The 18,713-nt window shown below is 48.4% G+C and overlaps 1 protein-coding gene across 1 annotated transcript in view; it reads left to right on the top strand.

Moving 5' to 3' along the window:
- Window positions 1-15,352, top strand: part of EFNA2 (ephrin A2) — a 180,506-nt gene extending 165,154 nt beyond the window's left edge. Inside the window, exons 3-4 of the mRNA XM_056845586.1 lie at window positions 8,872-8,937; window positions 15,203-15,352. Of these exons, the coding sequence (XP_056701564.1) occupies window positions 8,872-8,937; window positions 15,203-15,324 (188 nt within the window). The 3' untranslated portion in view covers window positions 15,325-15,352. The remainder of the gene's footprint in view (window positions 1-8,871; window positions 8,938-15,202) is intronic.
- Window positions 15,353-18,713: the final 3,361 nt, after the last annotated feature.

Raw genomic sequence — 18,713 nt, 5'->3', positions numbered from 1 at the left:
ATTCTTCCTAATGTCTCGACGGAAACTCTTTTGATTGAATTTCAACCCCTTGGTTCTGGTCCGACCTTCTGGGGCAACAGAAAACAACTCGGCACCCTCCTGTATATGACATAAATATAAAAACCAAAGCCAGCAAGTACAAGCATTGCAATTACAAAAGCGAAGCGATAGTTTGAGACATATACCAAAAAAAAAACCTATTGCACGTTCCTAATGGATTGCCCTCAAGCCACACAACTCAAAACTCAGACCCCCCCCCCTCCGCACACAAAACGGTCAAGGGCGGATCTGATCCCTGCTTGTTTGATGCTTTGCAGGGCCCACGAAAGCCAGGCCGCTTCTTAGCGTCTCCGGCTTCCTTTCCAATTCAAGAAGACGCTTTTACAAGGGGGGGGGGAGGATCAAACAGGTTTGTCTGCATTTTCCCTTTTTTGTGTTAAATGGCGTTGAATCGCTAGCTGGAGCCGGGACAAAATTCAGGGACCTCCGGGTTCCGGCCGACCTCATTAGGTTTCTGCGTGAAAACGCATCCTTGTATTTTTGAAAATAAGAATTGGCAGGCGATGTCAAAGGAAGGCGAAATCACCAAGGACGCTGGATGCTTATTTCTCAGCTGGAGACTGGAGGGGTGGGGGAAAGCAGATTGTTCAGCGAAAGGTAGCTAGGGGGAAATCAGGATCACCACCATGTTAAGGGGAGAGACATACAAAGCTTTGGTTTCAGAGAGAAGGGTGAGGAAGAAAAGGGGGGCAGAGAAGATGGACACGGTGGAATGTGAGATCTAATGGGGAAGGAGGGCATTGAGACCCCGGTGTGCCCTTCCATGGCCAGCGGGTTCCCCTTATGTAGACGACAGATTCATACAGAGATTTCAGAGAGAAGGGTGAGGAAGAAAAGGGGGGCAGAGAAGATGGACACGGTGGAATGTGAGATCTAATGGGGAAGGAGGGAATTGAGACCCCGGTGTGCCCGTCCATGGCCAGCGGGTTCCCCTTATGTAGACGACAGATTCATACAGAGATTTATCTTTAAAAAACACTCCGCGACCCGTTTCCCTTCCATTTATTACAGCACCCAAGGCAACTGATGAGAATACCCACCCCCCAAAAAGAAACACATTCCACATATGGATATAATCCAGTTTCATTCATAAAAACCAGTCTTCCAGCATCCAGAGACCCGGGGGGGAAATGCCCAAGTGGGTGGGGCTATGCAAATCAAGCCTTCCTCCATTCTCCATCAGTCCCCCAGGAGTCGCTGACTTCGGTCCCGAGAAAAGGTGACGTCACGGCGATTTTGCTCTCTTGTCCGAAGACAATATCACCCCTCGCTCGAGGAGGGGGGGGGAATCTGAAGGGATGGGAAAGGGAAGGGGGGTTTGGGGAGAGGAATTAGAATGCAGCCCTCCCATTGTTACCGATCAATGTCTCAGCAAGGAATGGGGAAACGCCTCTGGGAACAGCTGCTTTCGGTCGCCTCTGATGTGTTGGGCCAAGAGGAGGTTCCACACCGGGGAGAATGGCCCTCCTGTAAAGAGATGGGATGCTTCCCAAGGAAACTAAAATGATCATATAAATTGTGTACTGCAGTGCTGCATACACTCTGCAAACACCTTCTCTTATATCTCTTATATTATTAATTTCAACCAACGGGTTGAAATTAAATCAAAAGAGTTTCTGCCTAGACATTACGAAGAACTTTCTAACAGTTAGAGCGGTTCCTCGGTGGAACAGGCTTCCTCGGGAGGTGGTGGGCTCTCCTTCCCTGGAGGTTTTGAAGCAGGGGCTAGATGGCCATCTGTCAGCAATGCTGATTCTATGACTATGGGAGGGAGGGCATCTTGGCCATCTTCTGGGCATGGAGTAGGGGTAACTGGGGGCGTGGGGGGGAGTTAGTTGTGAACTTCCTGCATTGTGCTGGGGGTTGGACTAGATGACCCTGGTGGTCCCTTCCAACTCTATGATCTCAGCGTTTACAATGGTTTCAGGATGGGGATTTGCAAAGGCCGGGCTGCGCGGCTGAACCAGAACCCGTGGCACAAACTCAGCTTCTCTGCCAGTTGGTGGAGTATTATGGGTGGTACGCATACAAGAGGTATCCGCATACTAGAGGTGTAACACAAAAACAACGATAAAAGAAGTATCAGGAGTTGGTATTCAACACGGTCTGTGACATTTGGCTTCTGCTGACTCATACCGGATGTAGTGAGTAGCAAACAACTGCTTCACCTTGGTAAAAATTCAAATTCTGTCTCTCCGGTATTGGTTTAATTGTGCACACACAGAACTGTTGAATTTTTGCCTCGGAATAATTGCCGCGGCGACCCGTGATCCCTGACTAAGCAGGCCAAGAGACTACAAACAACTCGGGAGTTTTTCTGAAGAAGATCAGCCTCGAAACGGATTTCAGCTAGCTATCTGCCATCAGCGCATTATCGGATGAATGTTACATTCAGCAATGCGCTTTGCCATTGCGTAACTGGCTGAAGGCATTGCTGTGTTTTTACCTATACATTGTAGTTAGTCCTTAATCAATTTCTGCAGCATGCGAGTGCTGGTATTTATGAACGCAGGTACTGACTACAATCCCTTGAACAGAATCATAGAAGAATCATAGAATCATAGAGTTGGAAGGTACCACCTGGGTCATCTAGTCCAACCCCCTGCACAATGCAGGAAATTCAACACTACCCCCCATACACCCCCAGTGACCCCTACTCCATGCCCAGAGGATGGCCAAGACGCCCTCCCTCTTATCATCTGCCTAAGGTCACAGAACCAGCATTGCTGACAGATGGCCATCTAGCCTCTGCTTCAAAACCTCCAGGGAAGGAGAGCTCACCACCTCCCGAGGAAGCCTGTTCCACGGAGGAACCGCTCTAACTGTTAGAAAATTCTTCCTAATGTCTAGACGGAAACTCTTTTGATTTAATTTCAACCTGTTGGTTCTGGTCTGACCTGGGGCAACAGAAAACAACTCGGCACCCTTCTCTATATGACAGCCCTTCAAGTACTTGAAGATGGTTTTCATATCCCCTCTCAGTCTTCTCCTCTCCAGGCTAAGCATACCCAGCTCCTTCAACCACTCCTCATAGGACTTGGTCTCCGGACCCCTCACCATCTTTGTTGCCCTCCTCTGGACACATTCCAGCTTGTCTATATCTTTCTTAAATTGCGGTGCCCAAAACTGAACACAATACTCTAGGTGAGAATACTTTATTTACTTTATTTTGTATTACACCTCTAGTGCATGAGTACTTCTGTTTTCTATAACATGCCAGCATACTTACCTACACACACACACACACACAATCCCAAGATCTCTACTCCACAGGTGTTCTCACTGTACAGGTTCAGTAGTCCATCCCACTGATTTCATTGCCAAAGGTGAGCAAAGAAACGACGTGGGCTTGCTATTTATTTATTTTTATTTCTTTAATACATGTATTAGCCGTGTTTCTTCCTTACGGAGCTCAAGGTAGCTTACACAGATAAATGCATAAAATCCATTAAAAAATACATAAAAACCAAAATCTAAAAATCGGGGAGGGGCTGTGGCTCAAGGGTAGAGCATCTGCTTGGCATGCAGAAGGTCCCAGGTTCAATCCCCGGCATCTCCAGTTAAAGGGACCAGGCAAGTAGGTGATGTGAAAGACCCCTGCCTGAGACCCTGGAGAGTTGCTGCCGGTCAGAGTAGACAATACTGACTTTGATGGACCAAAGATCTGATTCAGTATAAAGCAGCTTCCTAGGTTCAAGATATGTTCGTCTTTCAGGAATGCTGGTAAACTTAAACAAAAGGGGCCCTAAATAAAACCATCTTCAGGTGCCCTCTACAGATCGAAAGTGAGGCCGCCTGGCACCTCCCTGGGGAGGCTGTTCCATAATTGTGAGGCCGGTGACAGGATCATGCCTGTTATTAGGCGACGGAGAGAGCCTTCACATTTGAAGGTACTGTACCTTAGAATACTTGTTACAGGGCAGCTGCTTTTATATCCTTCTCTGGGTGGACAACCCAGGGGCATCTGAGGTCCCTTTAGGAAACAGGACGCCCACTTCGATGGACTTTGGGTCTCATCTAGAAATTGAAAAGTAATAATGCAAAAAGATCTTTATGTGAGTAGCCAGGAGAAATGGTGTTTTAAGTGTTGTTTGGTTATCACAAGAGAAATGGCTGAGGGTTGTTGGGGGGGTTTTCCGCTCCCGCCAAACAAAAGAAGACGAAGAAGAAGAAGAGGAGGAAGAAGAGTTGGTTTTTGTATGCCGACTTTCTCTGCCACTTAAGGGAGACTCATACCAGCTTACAATCACCTTCCCTTCTCCTCCCCACAACAGACACCCTGTGAGGGAGGTGGGGCTGAGAGAGTGTGACTAGTCCAATGTCACCCAGCTGGCTTCACATGGAGGAGTGGGGAATCAACCTGGTTCTCTAGATAAGAGTCCACTGCTCCAACCACCGCTCTTAACCACTACACCATGCTGGCTCTCCACACACAAAAAAACCGAGAGCTGGCTGCATGTGGTTTGGGGAAGGGGTTGGTGCAGCCTTAAGAATATTTGTGTGGTGTCTAGGGCTGTCAATTCGGTTCGTCCCAAACCGAAAAACAGCCGAATTTTCCCCGATTCAGCAATTTCTAGTTCAGATGGAACTGAATTTTAAAAGGGCAGGAAAACAACGAACCAAATTCGGTGAGTTCGGGGCGATCGCCAAATAAATTTGGCAAATTCGGGAGCGCCAAATCAGCAGCATAACCATAAAGGCATTAAAAACACATTCGCGCCTTTCCGCGGCTCTGGGGGGCATGTTTAGAGGTAGAGGTCCCAAAATTTCAAAAGGGGACCCTTCCTTCAAGAACCCCCAAGTTTTGTGAAGATTGGGTCAGGCACCCCCGAGATATGGGGCCTGGAAGGCGTCCCCCCCCAAAATCGCCCACAGGAATAAAGGCATTAAAAACACATTCGCACCTTTCCGTGGCTCGGGGGGGGGCATTTTTGGAGGCAGAGGCCCCAAACTTTCAGCGTAGCTTGAGGTGACACTTCTTGCAAGAACCCCCAAGTTTGGTGACGATTGGGGCAGGGGGTCCCGAGTTATGGGGCCAGGAAGGGGTCCCCCACCCATCTGCCCATTACAGCCTTTAAAAACACATTCGAGTTGGGCCGTACCATTACCCCAGCCCAGGGGTCTCGTCTGGTGGTTGCCTCGGCAGTTGGGCCATACCATTACCCCGGCCTGGGGGTCTGGTTGCCTCGGCAGTTGGGCTGTACTATTACCCCGGCCCAGGGGTCTGACTAAAAGGCAATTAATCCCGAGTTATGGGGTCCCCCCCATCCACCCATTGGAATGAATGGGAGCAGGCATTCCTTAATGTGCATCTAGAGAGCGGCAAATTCAAGGCAAAACCTCCCGTTCCAGAGAGTATGTGTGTGAGAGTCTGCTAGAATTGTGTTTTTAATGGCTTTATTCGGCCGAATTTTTCCCCGAACTCGGAACTTGGCGCCGAATTCCACGGATCCGAATCGGGGGAGTTCAGACTTCGGCATTTCCCAAATCAAAACAGGCTGAATTTTGCCGAATCCGAATTTTACCAAAAAAAATATTTCAACAGCCCTAGTGGTGTCCCTCCCTATATGTCAATAAACAGATATTATAAAACAACATAACTGTCCAGGACGTTAGAAAAAAACAGCGCCATCCTAAAAAGAGTTACTCCAGTCTACGTCCATTCATTTCAGCGGGCTCAGACTGTAGTCATTCTTGCACTGTTAAGTCCCACAAAAGTTCCTCCTGGAATTTCCTACCAGTCGGGTAAGGGGGAGTGGGGAGTAGAAGAAGGACGGGAAAATGAAAAGCAGACCCAAATGTACCCATGGCTTAAAAAGTGCTAAAACATCTGGATCTGTCAGCATCTGGAGAATGCGAGGCGGGCACTCGAGGACCCACGGCTCTTTTCACGTTCTTCTGTTTTCAAGACGTGGCCAATTTCTTTTTCTAAGACACAATTCAGGAGCGGCAGGATAGATGATCGGGGAGCAGAGGGTGGGATACGGGGGGGGGCGTCTGCGCTTAGATCTACGGCCCCCTGGAGAAACATCAGTATAATTGCTGTTTGGGATGTGGCTTTAGCATTCATTTGGGATGACCCTTCAAAGGCGAGGAAGCGTCAGCCTTTTCTTAAAACAGGATATTCCCTGCCTGGCACGGAATTGGACTGTCAGATTTGATCTGTTTCAAAGCAGGCTAAAAAATCCACCTTGTCAAATCCCCCCCCTTCCAACCCCACTCCCCTCCCCCCATTGCTTTATACCCCCTTTTTCTCAACTGATCTGTCCGTCCTAATCCGGACAATTTCATGCCCCAAAGCCTTCCCGCCCGTTCCCTGCCTCCCCCCCACCCGCCTCTCCGCTTTTAATTACAAACTTTTCTTCCCCCAAACAAACCTTTGACGTGTCCCTCTTACACGCCCCCCACCCCATGAAGGAAGCCCTCCAAAGCGTATAATTTGTTTGGCAGATTTTTATTGGGGGAAATCCAAACACGTCTAAGGATGTTTGGTCAGGAAAAGCATCCCGACTAGGGGTCAGACAACTTCTGACATTTTTTGGGGTGTGTGTGGGGAGAGGAGCATTGATCAAAGATAGGAAGCAGGAGGTATCGGTCAAGCTTAAAGGATTTTTTGGGGGGAGACACCTAAGAGTTTGTTAAGCCTCTTAACAGGGCCTGGAAACATGTGCAGGTCAAACATCAGTTGGTGCGTTTCCGTTCTGGAGTCTGCAGGGTCACCGGCCAGTTGGCAGGAGAAGTCTAAGGGGTTTTTCCATGGTCTATACCAGAGGTGTCAAACCTCTGGATGCGGCCCCTTGAGAGCTCTTATCCGGCCAGCCGAGTCAGCCACCCCGATTAGGGTTGCCAGGTCCCTCTTCACCGCCAGCAGGAGGTTTTTGGGGCGGAGCCTGAGGAGGGCGGGGCTTGGGGAGGGGAGGGGCTTCAGTGCCATAGAGTCCAATGGCCAAAGCGGCCATTTTTCTCCAGGTGAACTGATTTCTATCTATCTGGAGATCACTTGTAATAGCAGGAGATCTCCAGCTACTACCTGGAGGTTATATCAAAAGTAACACTCTTCTGTGTACACAAAGATGCAGTCAAAAACGTAAGAAAGATAGGCTTAACAATCAAGTAACCAAAATAAAACATATATTAACAAAAGGTGAAGGAATATACAAATGCTTAATAAAGATCCTTAGTCAAATCCTCATAGGTATATAGTGAAATAAGCATAAATAGTGAACACTTTTCTTCTTTTATGTTCACAGGTATCACAGGTAAGTATGCCCTTAGGTCAGAGGGGAAGAAGACGGCCGTTTCATTTCTTCATCAGTTCTTCCTCGTATACCTAAAGTATCCCTTATGGGAACTACTATGCTGTAACCTGATGGACATGTCTTCAAACCCTATGAATGGCTGTTGGAAGGGCCAGTAAAGGCATCAGGGCAATGCAATCTGAAAAAGTCAATTGAAAAAGAAGAAAGATATGCTTTAGAACTGAAACGGCCGTCTTCTTCATCTCTGACCTAAGGGCATACTTACCTGTGATACCTGTGAACATAAAAGAAGAAAGGTTTTCACTATTTATGCTTATGAGCATTTGACTATTGATCTTTATTAAGCATTTGTGTATTCCTTCACCTTTTGTTAATATATGCTTTATTTTGGCTCCTTGATTGTTAAGCCTATCTGTGTACGTTTTTGACGACCTAAGCCTGATATGAGTGAGACATGGCCTGGCCCAACCAAGTAGGGTTGCCAACCTCCAGGTACTAGCTGGAGATCTCCTGCTATTACAACTGATCTTCAGCCGACAGAGATCAGTTCCCCTGGAGAAAAATGGCCGCTTTGGCCATTGGACTGAAGCCCCTCCCCTCCCCAAACCCCACCCTCCTCAGGCTCCACCCCCCCCAAATCTCCAGATATTCCCCAACTCGGAGTAGAACACCTGCTTGGCACTCAGAAGGTCCCAGGTTCAATCCCAGCATCTCCAGTTAAAAGGGATCAGGGGATAGATGTTGTCAAAGTCATCCAGCTCAGATGCTGGAGAGCAGCTGCCAGTCTGTATCAGTACTGACCTTGATGGACCAAGGGTCCAATTCAGTATAAGGTGGTTTCACATGTGTTCGTGTGTGTGTGAGAAGGAGCCGCAGAGCCACTCTTCCTGGCCCACTGCTCACACTAATCCTCTGCAAGCAAGCTGACGTCTGTCTTCCTGTTTGCCAAACGAGCTTCATTATTCCATACTGAAAAGAAAATCCTCATTAATAATATTACATAATCTTTGGTGCCTCTTTTCACTGTATTAGAGATGTTCTGATGGGCGTGGTGTAGCGGTTAAGAGTGGTGGTTTGGAGCGGTGGACTCTGATTTGGAGAACCGGGTTTGATTCCCCACTCCTCCACATGAGCGGCGGACACTAATCTGGTGAACCGGGTTGGTTTCCTCACTCTTACACACGAAGCCAGCTGGGTGACCTTGGGCTAGTCACAGCTGTCTTAGAGATGTCTCAGCCCCACCCACCTCACAGGGTGTCTATTGTGGGGAGGGGAAGGGAAGGCAATTGTAAGCCGGTTTAATTCTTCCTTAAGTGGTAGAGAAAGTCGGCATATAAAAACCAACCCTTCTTCTTTTCTCAAGAGTCACATGTGTGAATTCCATCTTGGGGAGGTCAGGAAAGGGTCTGGAGCCCCTGCTCTCAAGATTATTCTGCATCTGGTTATGTCCTCTGATGTATAGCAAGCATGGAAAATCCGAATTGAGTGCCCAAGGGCCATATCCCTCTCTGACACCTCTTTCTTTCTCTCCCCCACCCTGCGTGTCTTGCAGCGGCCACCCCGCCTAATCTGGTTGACAAGCCCTGCTTGAAGCTGAAGGTTTACGTTCGACCCACAAGTAAGTAATGCACATGCACGCACAACAGGCACAGTTGCCCTCATTTGCTTTGTACACTGGTGTGTTTGCAGAAGACATTCGTCATCCAGATTGCAAACGAGAGAGTCGGCGTGTGGTGTGGTGGTCGAAGTCCTTGAACGGGATCTGAAAGACCTGGATTCAAATCCCCAGACTACTATGAAGCTTATTGAAGGAACCACGTGCACTGCCAGAGCTCCTTAGCGGTTACTCTCGAAAGCTCATACCCTGGAAATCTGGTTGGTCTCTGAGGTGCTCCTGTACTCGAATCTACTTGTTCTACTACAGATAGCTGATGAAGGGAACTTTGACTTTTGAGAGTGGACAGGGAGAAGCTTTTCTCCCTCTTTCATAGTACCAGAACGTGGGGTCATCGGCTGAAGCTGGAGGGTGAGAGACTCAAAACAGATAAAAGGAAGTATTTCTTCACACAACACATAGTGAAATCGTGAAACTCCCTGCCCCAGGATGTGGTGATGCCTGCCAACTTGGACGGCTTGAAGAGGGGAGTGGACATGTACATGGCGGAGAGGGCTATCCATGGCTACTAGTCAAAATGGATACTAGTCATAATACACACCTATTCTCTACAGTATCATAGGAGCATGCCTGTTATATTAGGCGCTTAGGAACACAGGCAGGATAATGCTGCTATAGCTGTTCTGTTCATGGGCTTCCTAGAGTAACCTGGTTGGGCCACTGTGTGAACAGACTGCTGGACTTGATGAGCCTTGGTCTGATCCAGCATGGCCTTTCTTGTGTTCTTAAAAACATAGTTCTTAACGCATAGTTAAAATTGTGAAACTCCCTGCCCCAGAATGTGGTGATGATGGCTGCCAACTTGGAAGGCTTTAAGAGGGGGATGGACATGTTCATGGCGGAGAGGGCTATCCATGGCTACTAGTCAAAATGGCTACTAGCCATGATGCATACCTATTCTCTCCAGAATCAGAGGAGCAGGCCTATTCTATGAGGTGCTGTGGGACACAGACAGGACAATGCTGCTGCAGTTGTCCTGTTTGTGGGCTTCCTAGAGGCACCTGGTTGGCCGCTGTGTGAACAGACTGCTGGACTTGATGGGCCTTGGTCTGATCCAGCAGGGCCTTTCTTATGAAAACTTATGCCACAAATCTGTTGGTCTCTAAAGTACTACTGGACTTGAATGTAACTGTTTTACTGCAGACCAACATGGCTACCCCCCCAAAAAAATGACTTTTGGTTTCCGGCCTGAGACATTTGTAGGTCACAACCCCTAGGGCTTTGCACAAATGTCTACCTGAATAACAGCAGATGATGGAGTAATGCCAATCCACCTTCAAGTTAATTGGCTTTATTAAAAAAAAAAGCCCCTGAACAAACCAATCTAGGCTCTGTTCAGACATCCCATGAAACCAGGGTTTAATGAGACTACCTGCGGTTTATGTAATCTTCCGAACACTGACTGCTCCATTAACGATGGTTAGTTAGAGTACATCAAACCAGGATTGGAAATCCTGGTTTTGAAATTGCTAGATTACCCGCTGTTAGTCTTAATGATGTTTCCGTATGATTTATGATCAAGGTTTGCCAACTCCAGGTTGGGAAATTCCTAGAGATTTTTTTTTTGGGGGGGGAGCCTGGAGTAGGGTTGCCAACTGCCGGGTAGAATCATAGAATCATAGAGTTGGAAGGGACCACCAGGGCCATCAAGTCCAACCCCCTGCACAATGCAAGAAATTCACAACTACCTCCCCCCTCCACACCCCTAGTGACCAGAAGATGGCCAAGATGCCCTCCCTCTCATCATCTGCCTAAGGTACTAGCTGGAGATCTCCTGCTATTACAACTGATCTCCAGCCGATAGAGATCAGTTCACCTGGAGAAAATGGCTGCTCTGGCCATTGGACTGTATGGCATTGAAGTCCCTCCCCTCCCCAAACCCCGCCCTCCTCAGGCTCCGCCCCTAAAACCTCCCGCCAGTGCCAAAGAGGGACCTGGCAACCCTAGCCTGGAGAGACCAGAGTTGGGAAGGGGAGGAAGCTTAAGAGGGATATGGTGGCATAGAGTCCACCCTCCAAAATAGCCATTTTCTCCAGGGGAACTGAGCTCTGTTGCCTGGAGATCAGCTGTAATTTCCAGGGATCTCCATGCCCCACATGGAGGTCGGTAACCCTAGCACAGATATCCGATTTGAAGATAGCGATAGTTCGGTGGCACCTAGGGTTGCCAACCTCCAGGTACTAACTGGAGATCTCCAGCCAATAGAGATAGTTCCCCTGGAGAAAAATTCCTGCTTTGGCAATTTGACTCTATGGCATCGAAGTCCCTCCCTGAACCCTGCCCTCCTCAGGCTCCACCCAAAAAACCTCCCGCCGGTGGCGAAGAGGGACCTGGCAACCCTACCCGCAACTTAAAGACTTAACAAAATTCATTCCAGCATAAAGTGGATTCGAACTATCGGCTGGGAGCCGAATCCTGGCTTCACAACCTAACCGTAGTTAAAATAAACTAGGGGTTAACGTGATGCCTGAACCAAATCCCAGAACTTTTACAGAAAACAGGCTATAGTTTCATTTGTTAAGCCTTCTTATTTGCTTTTCAGTTGGGCTCAAATCTCTTTTGCGCAAACACACACACACACAAAACGGGAAGGCGAAGAAAAAAGGGCCAGAACCTTTTCTGTTTTTTTAAACTCTGACATTTCTTGCCACTTGCCTGCTCCCTGGGAAGAGCTGTTTCCAAATACTAATTACATGTTAACAGGAAGCGAAAATTATTAATTTGTGTTTTCTTTCTCCCCTAACGGCTGTGCCATTTGATTCTGAAAAGCAGCCCCCTCTGCAGAGAACGGGCAGGTTGGTTGGGGGATTTTTTTGGTGCTTTTTTTTTAAAAAAAACCAATTGTTCTCCTTTCCCCGCACTGAAAACAAAGCAGCTGGCGAGAACCCTGAGGGTTTTTGTACCGAGCACTAATCTTAAGTTCTTTCTTTCTTTTCTTCAACAAAAAAATAGCGCCATCTTGTAGCGCTACCTGGACACCTTTCACTTTGGCCGAGAGCCCGCTCTTGGCATTTTAGCCAGCGAGAAAATAAAAGGTCAACGTTTCTTGAAAGGTACAGGGACAAATATCTCCAGCTGACCTTCTCTCACCGGCCGCCCATCAACGGAAGGGTATTTTGCCACTCTGAGAACCGAAAAAGGCCTTCTACATCCACGGAGGGCTGCCCTCCATCTGTTAGCAGAAAGTCCTGTTTGTTAGTTTGGCCTCTGTTTGAGAATCAGGCGTACTATGAACATAAGAACATAAGAAAGCCCCTGCTGGATCAGACCCAGGCCCATCAAGTCCAGCAGTCTGCTCACACAGTGGCCAACCAGGTGCCTCCAGGAAGCCCACAAGCAAGACGGCTGCAGCAGCATTATCCTGCCTGCCTTCCACAGCACCTAATATAACAATAGGCCTGCTCCTCTGATCCTGGAGAGAATAGGTATGCATTATGACTAGTATCCATTTTGACCAGTAGCCATTGATAGCTCTGTCCTTCATAAGAACATAAGAGAAGCCCTGCTGGATCAGACCCAGGCCCATCAAGTCCAGCAGTCTGTTCACACAGTGGCCAACCAGGTGCCTCCAGGATGCCCTCAAACAAGACAACTGCAGCAGCACCATCCTGCCTGCGTTCCACAGCACCTAAGATAATAGGCCTGCTCCTCTGATCCTGGAGAGAATAGGGATGCATCATGACTAGTATCCATTTTGGTTAGTAGCCATGGATAGCCCTGTCCTCCATAAGAACATAAGAAAAGCCCTGCTGGATCAGACCAAGGACCATCAAGTCCTCTGCTCAAACAGAGGCCAACCTGGTGCCTCCAGGAAGCCCACAAGCAAGACGACTGCAGCAGCATTATCCTGCCTGTCTTCCACAAGACCTAATATAATAGGCCTGCTCCTCTGATCCTGGAAATAATACGGATGCATCATGACTACTATCCATTTTGGTTAGTAGCCATGGATAGCCCTGTCCTCCATAAGAACATAAGAAAAGCCCTGCTGGATCAGACCAAGGACCATCAAGTCCTCTGCTCAAACAGAGGCCAACCTGGTGCCTCCAGGAAGCCCACAAGCAAGACGGCTGCAGCAGCATTGTCCTGCCTGTGTTCCACCGCACCTCATATAACAGGCATGCTCCTCTGATCCTGGAGAGAATAGGCGTGCATCGTGACTAGTATCCATTTTGACTAGTAGCCATGGATAGCCCTCTCCTCCATGAACATGTCCACTCCCCTCTTCAAGCCGGGTTGGTTTCCCCACTTCCTACACGTGAAGCCAACTGGGTGACCTTGGGCTAGTCACAGCTCTCTTCGAGCTCTCTCAGCCCCATCTACCTCCCAGGGTGTCTGTTGTAGGGAGGGGAAGGGAAGGTGATTGTAAGCCGGTTTGATTCTTCCTTAAGTGGTGGAGAAAGTCAGCATATAAATCAACTCTTTTTCTTCTTCTTCATTAAAAGGGCAGGACAATTTTTTCTCCAGGTTGTTGGTAACCTTGATCTTTGCTGTTTTGCTGTGTGTGTGTGGTGTGTGCGTGCATGTGTGTGTTGTTTTCCGGCTGTGGTTTTGCAAAAATCTCCCTTAATCCAGTAATAAACTTCAGAGAGGCAGAGCGGAGGGGGGAAGGCGTTAAAACTGCTTTGGCTGTAATTTAACGGATTCCCCCGAAGGCACTTGGCCTGGCTGTCTGATTAGGGGTCTTTTGGAAACTGGATTATTGGATTGCTCTGAAGCAATTGCCCTTTGGCCTTCGGCGGGTTGTTGCGACTGCAGGCCGGGCCAAAAAGGGAAGAAATCCGAGGACCCTGGAGGGGTCCCTGGCGTTCAAAAGGGTTGGCAGCGCTGCGGGGCTGGCTCCGTGCCATCTCGCTCAAAATTACCCACGTATTTTGAAATTAAGCCCTGTGGCCGGGGTGGGGTGGGGGAGACAGAGCAACGCATGGCTTCTGATCTCGACAGGCTACTCCTTCCTGACACCCACAAATCTTAACCGACTTCTACTACCTGGAAGCCGCAGGTCTGAGACCCACAATTGTGTCTACAAAGAGGGGTCATGAGAGGAAGGTTGCAGCGGGGTATCCCGGGCCTTGCCAAACCTTTGCGGGGAACCACACAAATGATAAGACTGCGACATAGGAACTAATGTCCAGAAATGCCCACTCCTGGGTTTCGTCCTTTCGATTATCTTGGCTGCTTTAGCCTATATCAAAGCTTCTTCGGCTATGGGTCGGGACCCCATATGGGGTCGCGTAACTGAATGTGGGGGTCATGAAAAATTTGGCAACAGTAAAAGGTTTCTTTATGATTTATTAGCAGTAAATGTTTGATTTGTATACCTATTTTATATAGCGATATACCCGGGGCTGCGTAAAAATTACTCAGCTATTAAATTTTCCTACCTGTTTGTTTTTTGACTCTAAAAATAAAACCTTCTTATTCAACAGTTTAATAACTGTTATTCAATAGCAGTTTGCCTTTTAGTAGAACTAGGGTTGAGTCCAGTAGCACTTTACAGACCAACAAGATTTTGAGGGTATAAGCTTTCAAGAGTCAGAGCTCCATCAGATATGGAATGGAGATCTCTGAGACAGATGGGATCCAGCATGGTGTAGTGGTTAAGAGCGGTGGTTTGGAGCAGTGGACTCTGATCTGGAGAACCGGGTTTGATTCCCCACACCTCCACATGAGCGGCGGAGGCTAATCTGGTGAACTAGATTTGTTTCCCCACTCCTACTCACGAAGCCAGCTGGGTGACCTTGGGCTAGTCACAGCTCTCTCAGTCCCACCTACCTCACAGGGTGTCTGTTGTTGGGAGGGGAAGGGAAGGGGATTGTAAGCTGGTCTGAGTCTCCCTTAAGTGGTAGAGAAAGTCGGCATATAAAAACCAACTCTTCTTCTTCTTAACAAGGGTATGTATTGAATTGAGGCAGCAGTGAGTGTTTGATGGAACCTCCATGACCAAAGGCAGTCTACCTTTGCATACCTGTTACTTAGGACAAACAGAAGGGGAGGGCTGTTGCCTTCATGCCCTGATTACGGGGCTTCATAGTGGTCAGATGCCACAGGTCTCTGGCTGACACGTGCATTTGATTGTGTGAACACAGACAGTCATGTCTGTGGTCCAAACTGAAAAGAAGGTGACCAGAGAAGAGATGGCAGGGCAGACTGAAGATTGTTTGCAAAGTGTCGTGACTTTCCCCTTTTCTATTTTTCCCTGCCCTAGATGACTCCCTCTACGAATCTCCAGAGCCTATATTCACCAGCAATAATTCCTGTTGCAGCTTCCAAGTTCCCGATGCCTTCTTCGTGGTGGTGCCAGTTTTTTGGACTATCCTAGCCTCCTAGCCTCAGCGCGAGGACGAAAGAGGAACCGGACTTTTGTTTCAGCGACCCGTGGGGTGGGGGAAAGAGAGGGAGGGAGGAAGCGAAAGACAGGGAAAGGAGATTATCTCGCTGGATCAGAAAGAAGACTGTCCAGCTTTGGGGGTGGGGGTGGGGGTTGTAGTTACAATGATTTTGAACTGCAGCCTCGGCCAAAAACGGGCTTTGAGGTGAAAGGCAGACCGACAGACGGAGAAAGATGGATCTCCTGTCCCAGCTCCTGCCCTGTTCGGGGGGTGGGGGGAGTCACACAGTCACAAGTGCAACAAGACCCCTAGCAGATCTGGGGGGGGGGGAGGAAAGACGTTTTTTAAAAGCGCAGTCCGGAAGCCGTGCTGGTTCTCTGCTTCCAAGACGCTTCAAGGACCGTTTTAACTCGGCCGGCATTTGACCGTGTTTGGATTAATTTTTCCTACCCTGATGGAGTTTTTTGCTTTTTAAGAATTTCTAGACCAAATATCGTCTCTCTTTTTCCCAGCTGGGTTTTCCTTTGACCTGCATTCTGTACCGCTTCGGACGCGGAGGCGACCTTGCAGCGAAGGAGAGGGACAGGGGTTTCTCTCCTTCTCTGTGCCTCGGTTTCCCCACCACATTCCTTTGGACAGGTCCTTTTGAACCTCTGGGTGGAAGAAGAGGTCAGTCACAAGTTAGCCACATTTCTCGATTCGTGAAAGCAGAAATCGGAGCCCGGGACCCAACGCAGGTGAATGAACATGACGTGCTGGTTGATTCAGAAAGGACCAGGACGCTGTTTTGCCAAGCTCAGCCTGCCCATTTCCCCTTTGGATTCCTTTCCAAACAGTGATGAACTCTCTGTCATCTCGGCAAGGCGATATGGCTTGCACATCCCTTCAGGGTCTCCCGTCTGCGCTACATTTCTGTGGAAGCCAACAGAAAACAGGCACAACTATCGCTTCAAAGAAACTTTTTGACCTTGTTCGATTTAGGGGAGGGAGAAGTGTCTGAACAGCAGAATGGTTTCCACAGGGTTAGAGTTGGATGTGGGGGGTGGGGTGCCTTTAAGCTGGTTTTTGTAAGGCGTTGCGGAGGATGGGTGGGGGAGAAACCGGCAGAGTACAGTTGATATACTGGATGTGGTCGACAACCATTTCAAAGGCATTCTTTCCGCCACGCTAGACAAGTCACCCATAGAAATTCGGCAGGTGCGGCTTTCCCCAGTGTAGCAATACTGATAGCGGAGAACATTGCCTACCAGTGTCCCACCCATCCAGCCAGTGCATGAACCGGTTAGAAACGAGTACAGATATTAATAGCAGGTATCAGCTTAGTGGGCACACAAAATGTATTGTTGACTTAACAGGCCCATGATGGATCTGGAGGTACAGTGTTGGTGCTAAGCGAGACTTGAAATATTGGACAATATGTACCGATGGACAGATGTGTCAGATGGACAGATTTTGGGATCAGGTGTCTCTTCTCCCTCTTTCCCCACCCATAAGTTAAATCAAACCACCGCCTGGCCCGAATTTCACACCCGCTGCCGAAATCCCCAAAGACTAGCAGTTACATTGGCTGCTTGTAACATCTCCCTCAATCACAGCTGCCAAGATTTTCTCCTGGGTTTCCTCACGCAAACCGGACTCCATTCAAACATCATGGGGAAATAAATCCCATTAATCCATGAGCCCGTAGGACGACCAGGGCCCCCTCAGCCCCTCCCACACTCTCCTCTAACATTCTTTTCCTTTGTCAGCCCGTAGGCATAGCCGATACAAAAGGTGTCCCATCTGCTCTTGGATTTGGAGTCTTGGATCTGAATGTTCTGAATTCCTACTGTTTACAATGGGTTTAGTGAGCCCCATGGCGCAGAGTAGTAAACAACGGTACTGCAGTCCAAGCTCTGATCACGACCTGAGTTCGATCCCAACGGAAGTCGGTTTCAGGTAGCCAGCTCAAGGTTGACTCAGCCTTCCATCCTTTAGAGGTCGGTAAAATGAGTACCCAGTTTGCTTGGGGTAAAGTGTAGATGACTGGGGAAGGCAATGGCAAACCACCCCATAATCATAGTCTGCCTAGGAAACTTTGGAATGTGACATCACCCCATGGGTCAGTAATGACTGAGTGCTTGCACAGGGGACTACCTTTACCTTTTTACAATGGGTTTGGCCAATTCAGGGTCTTTGTACCACGTGCCAATTACAGGGGCCATAATGGGGTTATTTGGGGTAAGAACATAAGAAAAGCCATGCTGGATCAGACCCAGGCCCATCAAGTCCAGCAGTCTGCTTACACAGTGACCAACCAGGTGCCTCTAGGAAGCCCACAAACAAGACGACTGCAGCAGCATTGGCCTGCCTGTGTTCCATGACACCTAATACAATAGGCCTGCTCCTCTGATCCTGGAGAGAATAGGGATGCATCATGACTAGTATCGATTTTAACCAGTAGCCATGGATAGCCCTCTCCTCCATGAACATGTCCACTCTCCTCTTAAAGCCATCCAAGTTGGCAGCCATCGCCACATTTTGGGGCAGGGAGTTCCACAATTTACCTATGGGTTGTGTGAAGAAATACTTCCTTTTATCTGTTTTGGATCTCTCACCCTCCAGCTTCAGCAGATGACCCCGTGTTCTAGTATTATGGGAGAGGGAGAAAAACTTCTCTCTGTCCACTCTCTCCAAGCCATGCATAATTTTATAGACCTCTATCATGTCTCCGCTCAGCCACCTTCTTTCCAAGCTAAACATCCCTAAGAGTTTTAACCGCTCCTCATAGGGCCATTGCTCTGGTCCCCTAATCATTTTGGTTGCTCTTTTCTGCACCTTCTCAAGCTCTGCAATATCCTTTTTTAGGTGTGGTGACCAGAACCGTACACAGTATTCCAAGTGGGGTCTCACCATAGATTTGTACAATGGCAGTATGATATCAGCAGTTTTATTCTCAATTCCTCATCTAATTATGGCCAGCAGCCACACACTGGGTCTTGGGGCTGAACCCCTGAGCCAGTTGACCCCGCTCCCTGTTATTCTTGCCCACCCCTTATCTTAAACCCCACCACTGCCGTTTCATCCTTCCCTCCCATACTTACATTACAGTAGCTATTCTGTGGCAGGTAAAACTCCCATGCATAAATGACCTAAGACTGAACCCTCCTTGATACATTTTGGTCAGCTCTTAGGGTGCAGAATCGGGGTATGCAACATCTGCCCCTGCATTGGCAGGCAGTACAGAGCCTCTGGATTGCAAATAATAGGAATGCAGACTTAGGCGGTTACCTGATCTGCGGAGCAGGTCCTTCTGATCAAGAAGTTTGCTATGTCCGGCTTTTCCACGCTTTCCCGGCCGCCCAGTGCTCCACATTCAATGTGTATCTATCCAGTACCTCTTTGGAA

The sequence above is a fragment of the Euleptes europaea genome, chromosome 2 (genome assembly GCF_029931775.1).
Source record: "Euleptes europaea isolate rEulEur1 chromosome 2, rEulEur1.hap1, whole genome shotgun sequence".
Taxonomy (NCBI): domain Eukaryota; kingdom Metazoa; phylum Chordata; class Lepidosauria; order Squamata; family Sphaerodactylidae; genus Euleptes; species Euleptes europaea.
This window is presented reverse-complemented; position numbering and strand designations above follow the sequence as displayed.